Here is a 13,762-nt window from a genome sequence, read left to right on the forward strand (position 1 = left end):
ATCATAATAATAAAAAATATTGAAAAAAAAACATGATGATGAATTGTCATATATATATTATTATATTATATTATATTATATTATATTATATTATATTATATTATATTATATTATATTATATTATATTATATTATATTATATTATATTATATTAATTATATTATATTATATTATTTTATTAAGTCAGAGGTCACCCATGGTAATTATAGACATGATTTTCACCTTTGTTTCCTAAAATCGTTCCTCATATCACACCACTCCATAAATCCATTATCCAGCCATCATGATGTCATCGGTGTGAGCCTGCTGCCGGTATCAGCTGGTGAGGTGGCAACTGGAAAGTCATCAATAGCAGGTCTGCGGCACAGGAGAATGACATCACAGCTGAGCGCAAGCTTGTGATTGGGTGATTCACACCATTCAGGAATAGTCTGCGGTGTTAAGGAGACTCAAACAACCAATTGTATCAAATTAAATCAATTAAGTATTTAGTTTAGCAAAGAAAAATAAGAAATTTGGGTTGGAAAAAATAACATGTTTTCGCTTATTTGTAGCTATTCTTGGCACATGCAGTGAATTGCAGAGAGTCAGCTGCTTCTTTTGGCAGTCATACAGCAAAAGCCTGCCATCACTGTACCAGCCACAAACACTTGAGCTGAAATATTCCATGCATGCAGCACTACCGCTGCTAAACGTGTGGCAGAAAAGAGCAATAGAGGGGTGATGAGAAAAAGCAGAGGGAAAGTTAAGCAACAGAGCACGTGCAGACACCAACACAGCCTGGAGTCAGAGCCAGTTGCCATGGCAACCTCTCTAGAGGGAGGCATCTTGGAAACGAGAGAGATGAGGAGACTGGGTTGGGCTGTGACGAAGGCACAGAGAGCAGAGAGCAGCTCTGATGTAGTGTGCTCTGATTGGCTGGCTTTGGGGCTAAGCCCCGCCCTCCGGAGTGTGATACAACCTTGACTATAGCAGTACAGTTTCCTGCGCAACACTGCTGGCTTTTAGGGGCACTGCATTTCTCCCTCTATCATCTCTTGTTCTCTGACCTTGTGTTTGTATTGTTGATTAGTTAGCGGTAGATCGGGCTACGAGCTGTTGGGAGAATGGGCGGCCGCTGGTATATATATGCGTGCGTGACCTCAGACGCCGGACAGGAGAGGCTGCAGCTCACGACTGAAGGAGACTGAGCATGCAGAGGTTTGTGGAGGCAGATTACTACGAGCTGGACTGGTATTATGAAGAGTGCACTGACGGTAAGAAGGACAAATCCTGTCTGCTGCCTCTTAGGGTGGGAGGGAGGAGGCGGAGGGGTGGGGAGAGTTACCCATGAGAGTTAAATACTTTTACAAAGTTAGTTAGTATCATAGTCTGCCATAGACGAGACTGTGAAAGAATATTTGGGCCGTGACATAAGAATGATGGAGGAAACGTTGAGGGTGACTAAGTATAGCTGGCCTCTCAGTCCTGTGTTGCATCAGACTCAGCACCAGGGTAGAGCTTTACAATTTACATTAATAATCACTAAATGAAAATATATACACTGGGGTCCAAGGCTGAAGCAAACAACTTTTTATAATTATTTATTTTAACTTGAATGAAAGTTTGATTTAAAAATTAACAATGTCTTTTGCTTTAATAACAGCACCACTCAAGCTGATATGAAATTCACAAATGTGTACCATCTGATGAACATAATCCAGCATGATTTTTGAGAATGATCCAAACAGCATCTTATCCTCCTCTCTTCCAACACATTCATCTATCCATCTAATCATACATCCAGTTTCATCTGTTCCATTCATACACCATAAAGGATCGATAAATAAAGACATCAAATCCAACCAACCATCCAACCATCTATCCATCAATCCAGTTCCATTCATCCAGATCCATCCATCCATCCATCCGGTTCCATTCATCCACCCATAAAGGATCGATAAATAAAGACATCCACCCAGTTTCTTTCATCCACCCATAAAGGATTGATAAAGATATCAAATCCATCCATCCATACATACATAGTACATGCATACATCCATACAGTTCTACCCATCCATCCATTCAGTTCCATTAATCCAAATCAATCCATCCTCCCAGTTCTATTCACCCACCCATAAAATATTGATAATTTAAGATATCCAACAATCCATCATCCAGTTCCACCCATCTATCCATCAATCCAGTTCCATTCATCCAGTCCATCCATCCACTCAGGTCTATTCATCCACCCATAAAGGATTGATAATTTAAGATATCACATCCATCCATCCATCCATCCATCCATCCATCCATCCATCCATCCATCCATCCATCCATCCATCCATCCATCCATCCATCCATCCATCCATCCATCCATCCATCCATCCATCCATCCATCCATCCATCCATCCATCCATCCATCGCTTTTTAGCAGAACTGTCCAATAACCACATGTATTGACTTGACTCATAGTCTAAAAAGTCCCCCAAAAAAGTCACATACGTTCATGACTGTCTGTATTCATGGTTTAAATCACATTCACACCCTAGTCAGTTATACCTGATAATATCAGACATCAAATCTTATTTTTCTCTTCTTTTAAAACGCTTTTTTATCATTGTGCAGCTTTTTCCAAAGCACTGAAATTATTCGGTTCTCACATGCCAGACGCACGCACGCACACATTTAGTCATGCTCTGCTCTTTTAAATCAATGCTGTCTCTCACTGATCAGCCTTGGCCATTTGGTATGTTGACATTATGAAGTCATGCACCGTATGTTTCACAAGCAGCAGGTTATATCACAGAACTGCACTCTGATCTATACCTGTTGCATGTTTTATTGGTCTCTTGTTGACTGATCGCCGCCTTATCCTTCCTTCCTTATAATACTTCTCCTTAGAATTGGAGTGGTTGCGTAATCCTATGCATAAAACTGCACTGCTTTGATCCCAGTGATTTACTGCTGTTGTGTCTCCATGCAGCATATTATGCAAGTTTTGGATTTAAGTTATGCATATGCAATGTTTATTTTGTTCTCTGGTCTGTGATGGATTTTGTGAATGCATTTCTCAGTCTTTCAGAATTTCAATGTCTCAGTTTGATCACATTAGCTAAATAGGGGACACAAACAGAAGAAAAAAAAATCACCTACTCACAGTGATGGATTGTTTTAATCTAGTGTAAAGACCTTGATAAACAGTGCAGAAGTGCTAGATGGATGTGTACGTTTTCAAACACACAGACTGTTGTAGGCAGAGAGACCAGAAATCCTTTGTTAAAGATTATTGGAGATATGTAAGTATTGTTTGTGTTTTTAATGGCTCATTGACAAGATAAGAGTGCGGTTTCCCATGTCTGAACTGCATTTACCCCAGATGACTGATGTTATATTGTCCCAAACTCACTTCATCATAACACTCAGAGATCCCATCATGCCTTAATCTAGACCAAACTATTCATAGTTTTTACTTGACATCACACCCTAATAGTAACACCCACCTGTTGGGCAAAGCAAGGCTTTTCTCTGCTGCCCGCCAGTTATTTTAACCAGTTTGTATTAAGTATTTATATCATGAATTGTGATGTTAAAAGACCACTCCAAGAGGGTTTTGAACTGGTGTTTACAGCATGGGAGGTGGGCATGCTAATAAAAAACATACAGGCAAACAAAATGAATACTCATGGCTCATGCTGATACATTAATGTAGGGGTGTGTGATATTTAATATCGTAATTGTTGTTTTAAAGATGTGCAATCTGACATTATCAAGTATATCCCTCACATACACACCCAGAGAGTGTAGTCTTGAAGAATATAGTGCGGGTGCACACTTTCACTGCATGAGTCTATAAATATATATATATATATATATATATATATATATATATATATATATATTCTTATATATCTTAAATGTGATATTTATTTGATACAAGTTTAAGAATTTAATATTACGTGACTTACATTTTAGACACCAGTCACTGCTGTGAACTGACCACCACACAGAATATGAAGAATATCAAAAACTTTAGGAGTCAGCTGATCATCAGCACCGAGATACCAGCACAATAACACACATAGAATTTTTTTTTTCTAATTATCGTTAACAAGAAAATCCTAGAAAGTATTGAGATATACTTTTTTGTCAATATAGCACACACCTACATCTTATGAAGCGAAAAGATTGGTCTGTCATTAATGTGCTCAGGACCGTTTGCAGAGGCTGTAAATTACAGATAATAATGTTGTAAATAATGTTCAGTTTCTTAAACAGACTTGTTTCGCTTCACCAAAAGTTTAGTTTTTGGGTGAACTACCTGTAATACATTAAAGACCATGATATTGGAAGACCAAATTTGGTTGCACCTTATTTTTTACAGTACACTTACATGTACATAGCGTACTTACCTAAGAAAGTACTGGTTAATATAAGATGACTACATGGGTTAAGGGTAGGTTTAGGAGTAGGTTCAGGGTTAGTACCTATAGTTAATACACAGTTATTACAATTACTATGTAATTAATAGTATGTAGATGGGGAACAGGACTGTGAAATGCTACCCCAAATACAGTATACACTTTATTTACATGTATGCATTTATCCAAAGCAACTTGCGTTGCATTCAAGGTACACATTTAATTTTTTTATTTGTTTCTTGTTTTCCCTGGGAATCATACCCATGATGACTGTGCCGTGCTTTAAAACCCTGTATACAGACAAGCAGATAAACCTAGAATATGAATAAAATGCAGTGGCTGCCATATGTGGATTACAAGTGGCCAGATTTTGCAGTTTATTCACATATTTGCTTTTCTTCTTTTAAGAGGTGATCTGAGTATTCGTGGCTTGAAAGAAAAAATAATATAATATGTTATGTTTGTGTTTAAAATGTACAGCTGGTGATTCAGAATACTATTCGGGACTTTATCTTTTGTTGACCCACTTCTGTGTTGGGGTTTGGGTCTCTCACACAGCATATTGATTACGTTAGCAGGGGGGGAGCAGAATTCACACACACAAACCCACACACACACTCTCTCTCTTTTCCATTCACGTCTGACCTCTTTTACATTTCCCACTCCCATTCGCTCTTTCTCCTCCCCTCTCAAAGTTTTCCCTGCCCTTCACCATATTCTTCTGGCTGTCTTTTCTTGCTTTTCCATTTTCCCCTTCAATGCAGTTAAAGCACAAAGGCTTAAGCTCACACTAAAGAGAAACCCGCCTCTTTCACGGCCACAGCCATTGTACCATCGCACAATTCCTGTCACACTATTGTATTTCAATAGGAATGAAGTCCGTCAGAAGGACCAAATTGCATTGCATTTATTCTTTCAATGTAACAAGAAAAATGATAACACAACAAACCCATAGGCAAACCGAATTTTTAATGTGTGATTCATGGTGACATTGCTAGACTAGGTGGAGTTGCACAAGTGTAGAAGTGCAGCTGTTATCAAACATCTCATGTCTTCACAATCCAGTTGTCAGGTTGTTGGAGTTTAAAGGGTAAAGTCTGTCATCACCATATAACGCTATCATAAACTAAAATGATTTCAATAGGTTCCTAAGTAATGTTGTTTAGCTCTTATAAATGTAATTTGTTACAGCTCTAAAAATAATCAGCCTGGTCTTATACATGGGTACTTGTATATTATACATCGCATATATATATATATATATATATATATATATATATATATATACATCGCAACATTGCATATCGGATCAGCTCCTAACGAACATAATAATTATAATTTTAATTATCACTCAGTGAGTCATTTAACTATATTGCTATGTTTTTGGAAGGCTTTTCCTTTTAGACACATTTTTTTAAATATTTTTAAATATTTTTTTATTTTATTATTTTATTTTTTTATGATTTAATTACTTAATATCTTTTCTTTCAACTCATAAAGCCCCAGCTGCTCCTTTATGAACCCCAGTCTGGAAAACCCTGATGTTATGTAAAATTTGAATGTAGAATGTAATATATTTTAATATCCATATGGTACAAGATTGTCATATTCAAATCAATGTGATATTGATTTGTTTATCTTGTAATTTGGAATCAACAACAGACTGCAATTTGTAGGTAATCTACACTGCAAACAAAGAAAATGTATGTGTGGCAAAATAACAGTTAAGTTAAAATATTAAATGTTATACAATATAACAAATGTGTAAATATGGTACAATACAATATTATTAACACACTAAACTTTACAATAAGGTATCATTAACATTAGTAAATGCATTAACATGAACTTAACATATGCAATACATTTGTTACTGTATTTGTTCATCTTTGTTAATGCTAGTTAATACAAAATACAGCTGTTCATTGATTGTTCATGTTAGTTCACAGTGCAACTAATGTAATACATCTTTTAATTTTAATAGTGTGTTAATAAATTAATATTTATGATTAATAAATGCTGTAGAAGTGCACTTCATTATTAGTTCTTGTCAACTAATGTTAACTACGGTAATGGAACCTTATTGTAAAGTGTTACCATATACACCGATCAGGTATAACATTATGATCACTGACAGGTGAAGTGAATAACACTGATTATCTCTTCATCACGGCACCTGTTAGTCGGTGGGATATATTAGGCAGCAAGTGAACATTTAGTCCTCAAAGTTGATGTGTTAGAAGTGAAGAAGGATTTGAGCGAGTTTGACAAGGGTCAAATTGTGATGGCTAGACGACTGGGTCAGAGCATCTCCAAAACTGCAGCTCTTAAGGGATGTTCCCGGTCTGCAGTGGTCAGTATCTATCAAAGGTCTAAGGGAAGGAACAGTGGTGAACCGGCGACAGGGTCATGGGCGGCCAAGGCTCATTGATTCATGGGGAGAGAAGGCTTGGCTGTGTGGTCTGATCAAACACAAGCTACTGTAGCTCAAATTCCTCACAAAGTTAATGCTGGTTCTGATAGAGAGATGCCAGAATACACAGTGCATCACAGTTTGTGTGTCATTTTGTCTTTTGTGTTTTTACTTTATGGTTCCTGTTGTGTCAAATCTCCTGTTTGTCTTCTCTATGGCAATGAAAACGCTCCACCCAGACGACAGGTGTAGTCAAACACAACTCGGTCACGCCTTGATAGGTTGCCATTGTGCGTCAGTGGAAAATACCATTGTATCCTCTGCAGAAGGGGGGATGGGTCACATTATCTTTTAAAGCTTAAATAATCTTGACATAAAAACTTATGCGATCAGTACATTTATGTGTCAATGTGCTTTTCAATCTTTTACATGGATGCACGCTCACCTGCTAAAATGTTGTTCATTTCTTCCTACTTTAGTGACAGCTCACCTACTGTTTCTTATCTAAATGGTAGCGTCCGAGCATTGAGTCTCCTGTAACAGGTGTGTGTCAGTCAGAGACTGTCTATCTGATCTCTGAGGTTATATGTCCAGCCCATCGTCACAGTCTCACTCATGGCTGTGGACCTGAGACGACTGAGCCAGCCTGGGCTTAACTAGCCCAGTGACAGCATGGCATTGCATTCTGTTTGCTCTAATGAGGAGTACTTTGAGTTTGACTCCTCTTCAGAGATACTGGAAATATCTACCTCATCTTACTTAAGCTCAAACAGTGCTGCTGATGAGGAGGAGGGTGATGGTGAAGATGAAGAGCCGTATACGCTCGAGCAAGGTACAGTACCTGTGCCCTTTGACAGTAAAAGTTAAAGAGACGTACTGTCAAAGGAACTCAATGACTGTCAAGAATGTCTTATTCTGAGATCATATCTGAACAGGTTTTTCCATCCTTGCTAGGTGATGACATACCTAGTTAGGACATTTAAAATGTACACATCAGATTCCTCTTCTTTTTAGGTTTTCTCTGTGTGCCCAGATCTAATCACTATGTGTTGCCCGTGTCATGTTATTTGACATGAGCGTAAACACACACAGCTGATCATTTGTGTTTGAACATCTTTATTAGTGTCTGCGCTGTGAGGAAATGAGTGAGTTACTCAGTTTGAATCATTCAGTTTCACTATATTAATCATAACGTTTTAAGAAGTAATCAAATGTGATTAAGCTTTTATAATGACTAATTTAGGTCATGGGATGCTGCTTGGGTTTATTGTAAGAGTGCACTGTCCCAGAGCATTTGATCAGGTTGATCATGTCAACACTACACAGACCATCCTCATATTGGTACAACATGCACTGCGCACATGCCATTAGTAACTATAGTATGAATCGACTATATCAACCCTGTTCTTCCTTTTTAGCTTTAAGACTAACCTGCTTTTAATATCATTAGGCAAAAGTTTTATTCAGAAATGTCTTTAATGTCAATATGGCCTTTTTCTGACACTTCTGTAAGGGTTTGTTTATTGTTTGTCACTCTACTCCATAAACTGCTCTGTTAACTGGCTTTGGTGTTGAAAATAATAATAATAATAATAATTATAATAATAACCGTTGTTGTTGTTGTTGTTGTTAGGAATTGACAATAGTAATAAATAGCAACAGTACGATATAAATTGCATATTTATATATAGTACATTTATTTATGGTAAATGTACAATTTATTATGTATAAGTACAAATAATACATAGTACAATAATAATACATTTTGTCACGTTTATTTTTATAGCGGTACATTGAAAACATTGTGTAGACAATATTAACAAAGTTAATTACAAAGAAAGGACAAGTAATCAAATTTAAACATAATTGAAAGGTGTGTGTGTGTGTGTGTGTGTATATATATATATATATATATATATATATATATATATATATATATATATATATATATATTCAAAAAGTTAAACTTGTGTATTATATTCATTAACAACAAACAGACTGATATATTTCAAATGTTTATTTCTTTTAATTTTGATGATTATAACTGACAAGTAAGTAAAAATCCCAAATTCAGTATTTCAGAAAATTTTAATATTACCAATATTAAGACCAATATGACATTAATATTAAGACCAATACAAAGAAAGGAAAGAAAGGATACAAAGACCAATACAAAGAAAGGATTTTTTAGAAAAAAATCTACATACAGTATGTTTTTCCTCCTGTATTTATCTATATCTGCATATGTAATTGTAGGCAATGTTAAATATCATGTTCTATATTATATCAGATTTATTAACGTCACCCCAGAGCAACCTGAGGTTGGTGCACACAGACACCCTAATAATGTGTTTTTTTTTTCTTTTTTTTTTATAAATCATCAAATGTATGTATGTATGTCCAACATGTCTAGGTGGAGTTCATTATGCATCTTATAATCAGCTGTATGTTCTCGTTGAAAACTTGAACCTTGATTGAAGTTATAATTTATTGTAATACAAACTTACTTATTTATTAATTTATTACAAACTTATTCATTATTATACTCTGTAATGCATTAAAACAAATGTTCAATACATAAATTAGCAAAGTTAAGTTCAATAAATAAAGTAAAATACCTTTATAACTCACTACCAATACATTTATAATGCATTATACGTACAGGTGCTATTAAAAACCTGGGAATGTTTGTTTCTGTATGAGTATGTGCATGAGTGCAAACTGACTTTAAAGGAACACGCCACCGTTTTTAGAAATAGGACTTATTCAACTTCTTTCCTATTTAGATATGTGGGCAAATGCATTTTTGTCTCAGTGCATGCATTATTTTAGTTTGGCAGGGTCGCGGCTAGCTTAGCTTAGCATAATGAATGGAATCCTATGTTGCCAGTTAGCATGTCTTGAGTAAAAGTGATCCCCCCCCAAAAAAAAAAAACCTAATTACATCTTGTGGCCTGCGTATTCACAATGGGTACAAATAGCGATGCAGATTATGACTAGGTGATTTCCTAGGCAGATTTGGGACTATATTATGGGGAAGCACAGGCGAAGCACTGCTACTTGGGCGCAGAGATATCACGCAACACATTGCGATCGCTCAACAGCCAGAGGACTGCGCCCAAGTAGCAGTGCTTCCCCATAATGTAGTCCCAAGACAATATCCGCCTAGGAAATCGCATAGTCTTAATCTGCATCGCTATTTGTACACGTCATGAATACGTAGGCCACAAGAAATAATTAGGTGTTGTTGTTTTTTTTGGATCACTTTTACTCTGGACATGCTAGCTGGCAACATAGGATTCCATTCATTATGCTAAGCTAAGCTAGCGGCAACCCAGCCAAACTAAAACAATTTATGCACTAAGAAATAAATGCATTTGCCCACATATCTAAATGTAGGAAAGAAGTTGAATAAGCCATAATTCTAAAAAACGTGGCGTGTTCCTTTAATTTTATTCGGGACAAAGAAATTCACCTTTATTAACACACCAAACAAGACATGCGGGAGCTTTTAATGCCTGGCTGCGTTCTTTGTGTCCAGTTTACACTATGGGAATAATTATCTCTGTGCATTGGGAGCTGATGCGATGGCAGGTCATTGTGTACGGTTGATCTTGGTTTGTTGTTCTGTCTGGTGTTGAGCGTCATGGTACAAGTGTGATTGAAGTAAATCTCTACCCATGCTGGTGGATGGAAAAATTAGTTTGAAACACACTGTCCTGGGAGCTTAGACCAGCAGCTGTTAATAGTCTTAATCTTAGATGAGTGTTTACCCATGTAAATAAACCTTAAGCAAATGTTGTTCTGATGACCACTGAACCATGAACAGTACATAATATGATGTCCTTCAAATGTGGCGTGAGATATATGGGGTATCTGTATGGTATATAAATATGTGAGGTTTTGAGATGTATTACTTTTTTGTGATAACAACATGCCACCTACTCAAGTCAAGTCACCTTTATTTATATAGCGCGTTTACAATGACGATTGTTTCAAAGCAGCTTCACGGTGTTAAACAGGAAAATACAGTCGCTTTGGAGAAAACGAAGATGTTATCAGCTAATTTCAATTATTATATAGTGACAATTCAGGCAGATTAGTATTATAGTTGAAAATGTATTTGAATATTTTGTTTAATATTTAGTGTCCCAAACTGAGCAAGCCAAGTCAAAGGCAACAAGAACCAAAACTCCACCAGGGCCAGAATGGAGAGAAAAACCAGACTCAGTCAGGGTGCCAGTTCTCCTCTGGCCAATGAAAAATGAATGATATTTTATTGCAAATAAATGTACATTGTTAGTCATAAGATTAAACACCCCTGCTCATTCTTGTTATGACTATTTTAGCTTAATGGGGAATTGAGACTAAATATTTTATAAATACTATTTACCTTCCTTTATATTGTTTATTTATTTATTTATTTTACATTGATTTCTTTAAAATAGCCAACCATGTTAAACATATTAATTAAAATGTATCGGCATCAGAAAGTTTTATTATGTCACACAGCTCTTTTGAACATTAATATTAAGAAGAAACGTTTCATCTGCACCAAATCAACAGTGAAAAAGAAAATTCAGCTTTGCCATCACATGAATAAAATACATTTTCATATTAACAAGAAAACTTTAAAAAGTTACTTTAAATTGTAATAATTTGTTACAGCAGTGCTGCGTTTTTGATCAAATAATCTTACTAACACATTTTGAATAGTGTATATTTGTTACCATTTCTGTTTCATTCAATTAATTTCAAACATTTAAGCTTTTAGATAAAAATGTATCTAAAATTATTTACAAAAAAGGACTAATTTACTCTAACTTTTAGGTTGTAGTGTATAAAAAAAACCTGCTAAATGCATTTTTATCCATGTTGTTCTTCCTTTTTATCTGATATTTAATGCATGTAAAGCTTTTGTTGAGTGAGATTTTTAACATTCTGATTTTTTTTATTATTGATCATGGGTGGTCATTTGCTGATCTGTTTCAGGACTTTGTTCTGTATTGGTTTGTGAGCAGGACGATTCAGTGGTCAGAATAATATGACTCCAGCAGCACTTTTTGAAATGTACTGGGTGGGGTGGTTAGGTTTACCATTGAGCCGTATCCTATTAGCCATTGTTGTAGTGTGACTCACAGTTCTAAGTTTAACCTACTGTATAGTGAAAGCATGTGTAGGTCCTGATCTGAATCAATATTGTTAAGCATGGTCAAATAATAACAAGGAAAATGTTCTGTATTTTTATGGAGTTGATCGTTTCAGGACAAGAAAACCTGTAATAAGGTGATGTGTGTGTGTGTTTGAATGAGTGCTGCTAGAGGAATGCTTCTGTGGGGTTTATAGCTGGGTGTTGTTGGCGGTGTTGGATACAGGTGCTGGTAGAGTCTCTGCTCTTTCTGTACTGTGTGTGACGCAAATGGAAATGTCTGCTTTGCATTTGATTCTTTAACATCCCACATAACTCATAAAGTTTCTGTAGTTTTGCTGTCCAGTGTCATAGATAGCCTTCAGTGCAGCAATTATGTAAATGTAAAATTGTTAAAAACCTTATCCTATTACAGCTTAAAATATTATAAATGATGGATATACAAAACAATTTAAATGGTTAGTTCACACAAAAATGAACATTCTGTCATTATTCATCCTCATGTTGTTTCAAACCTGTAAGACTTCCTCTTCATCTTCATGTTCATCTTCAGAACACAAATTAAGATATTTTGACCCCTACCCCATCGACTGGAATGCTATTACCACTGTAAAGGCCCAGAAAGGAAGTAAAGATACTTTACTTGACGAGAATACTTTTTGTACAAAAAAAAATACTTTGTGTCTTCCGCGTACGTCTTTTGATGCTGTTCACGTAAACACAGTGTGGGTTCTACGTCAGTACTCCGGCTCAGTATTGGCCGGCTCCTGTGTCAGGATCACACACATGCGTTGTGTTGCTCACATGAAGAAATTGTTGAATAATGATGTTATTTTTGTTGTTGGTTTTTTTTGTGCATAAAAAAATTCTCGTCACTTCATGACATTAAGTAGTAGTAATAACATAGCTGTCTATGGGGGGTCAGAAAGCTTTCAGATTTCATCAAAAATATCTTAATATGTGTCCCGAAGGTAACGAAGGTCTTACTGGTTTGGAACGACATAGGTGAGCAATTGATGACAGAAATGTCATTTTTGGGTGAACCAACCCTTTAAGCCTTTCCCCTTAAAGAGTAAACACTGTGGCCATTTTTTTTTTCCTTTCCTGATTAGACAACCATTGACGTGAGTTTAGAGTTGATCTGTTTCTGCAATCAAAGGAATGAATGATTAATTTTGCTGGGTTTTTGTTGTTGATTCTGCTGGCACAGAAATGACACACTGCTTAAAATGTTAATGTAATGTAAAAATGGGAGTTCCATTATTTATTTATTTTAGAGTTATTTATATTGCTTAGTTTTTTTTAATAAAATTGGAAAATTTTATCTATATATAATAATTTCATATATATATATATATATATATATATATATATATATATACATTTAATATATATATATATACATTTTATATATATATATATATATATATATATATATATATATATATATATATATATATATATATATATATATATATATATACATATATATATATATATATATACATTTAAAACTGTCTTTGCTAATTCTGCAACATTTCGTTATTAAATGAATCAGCTGCTTTAAACAAACTGGTTGAATAAATGATTCCGTGACTAATGTTAATGTTTTAATGTTAAATTAATCTAAACATTATTTATGCTGGTGTAAATGTACCAATTCAGATGCAACTTCTGTGCCATGAATTTTATAGTTAGTGATTTGATTGGTAACAGTGCTCTTACTATTCTAATTACATTTATTCGTTAAATTTAAGTAATTTCTCAGACAATAGATATGGATCTCATCTTTTAGATTAAT

At 35.3% G+C, this 13,762-nt stretch overlaps 1 protein-coding gene across 4 annotated transcripts in view; it reads left to right on the forward strand.

Moving 5' to 3' along the window:
* trak1a (trafficking protein, kinesin binding 1a) overlaps window positions 1-13,762 on the forward strand; it is a 70,542-nt gene that overhangs the window by 26,080 nt on the left and 30,700 nt on the right. Inside the window, exon 1 of one of the 4 annotated variants that reach the window (XM_067449194.1) lies at window positions 960-1,255. The exons of the other annotated variants lie outside the window; for them this stretch is intronic. Coding sequence (XP_067305295.1) covers window positions 1,192-1,255 — 64 coding nt within the window. The 5' untranslated portion in view covers window positions 960-1,191. Of the gene's footprint in view, window positions 1-959; window positions 1,256-13,762 lie in introns of those variants that run through there. 4 annotated transcript variants of the gene reach the window in all.

Source organism: Pseudorasbora parva, chromosome 7 (genome assembly GCF_024679245.1).
Source record: "Pseudorasbora parva isolate DD20220531a chromosome 7, ASM2467924v1, whole genome shotgun sequence".
Taxonomy (NCBI): Eukaryota; Metazoa; Chordata; class Actinopteri; order Cypriniformes; family Gobionidae; genus Pseudorasbora; species Pseudorasbora parva.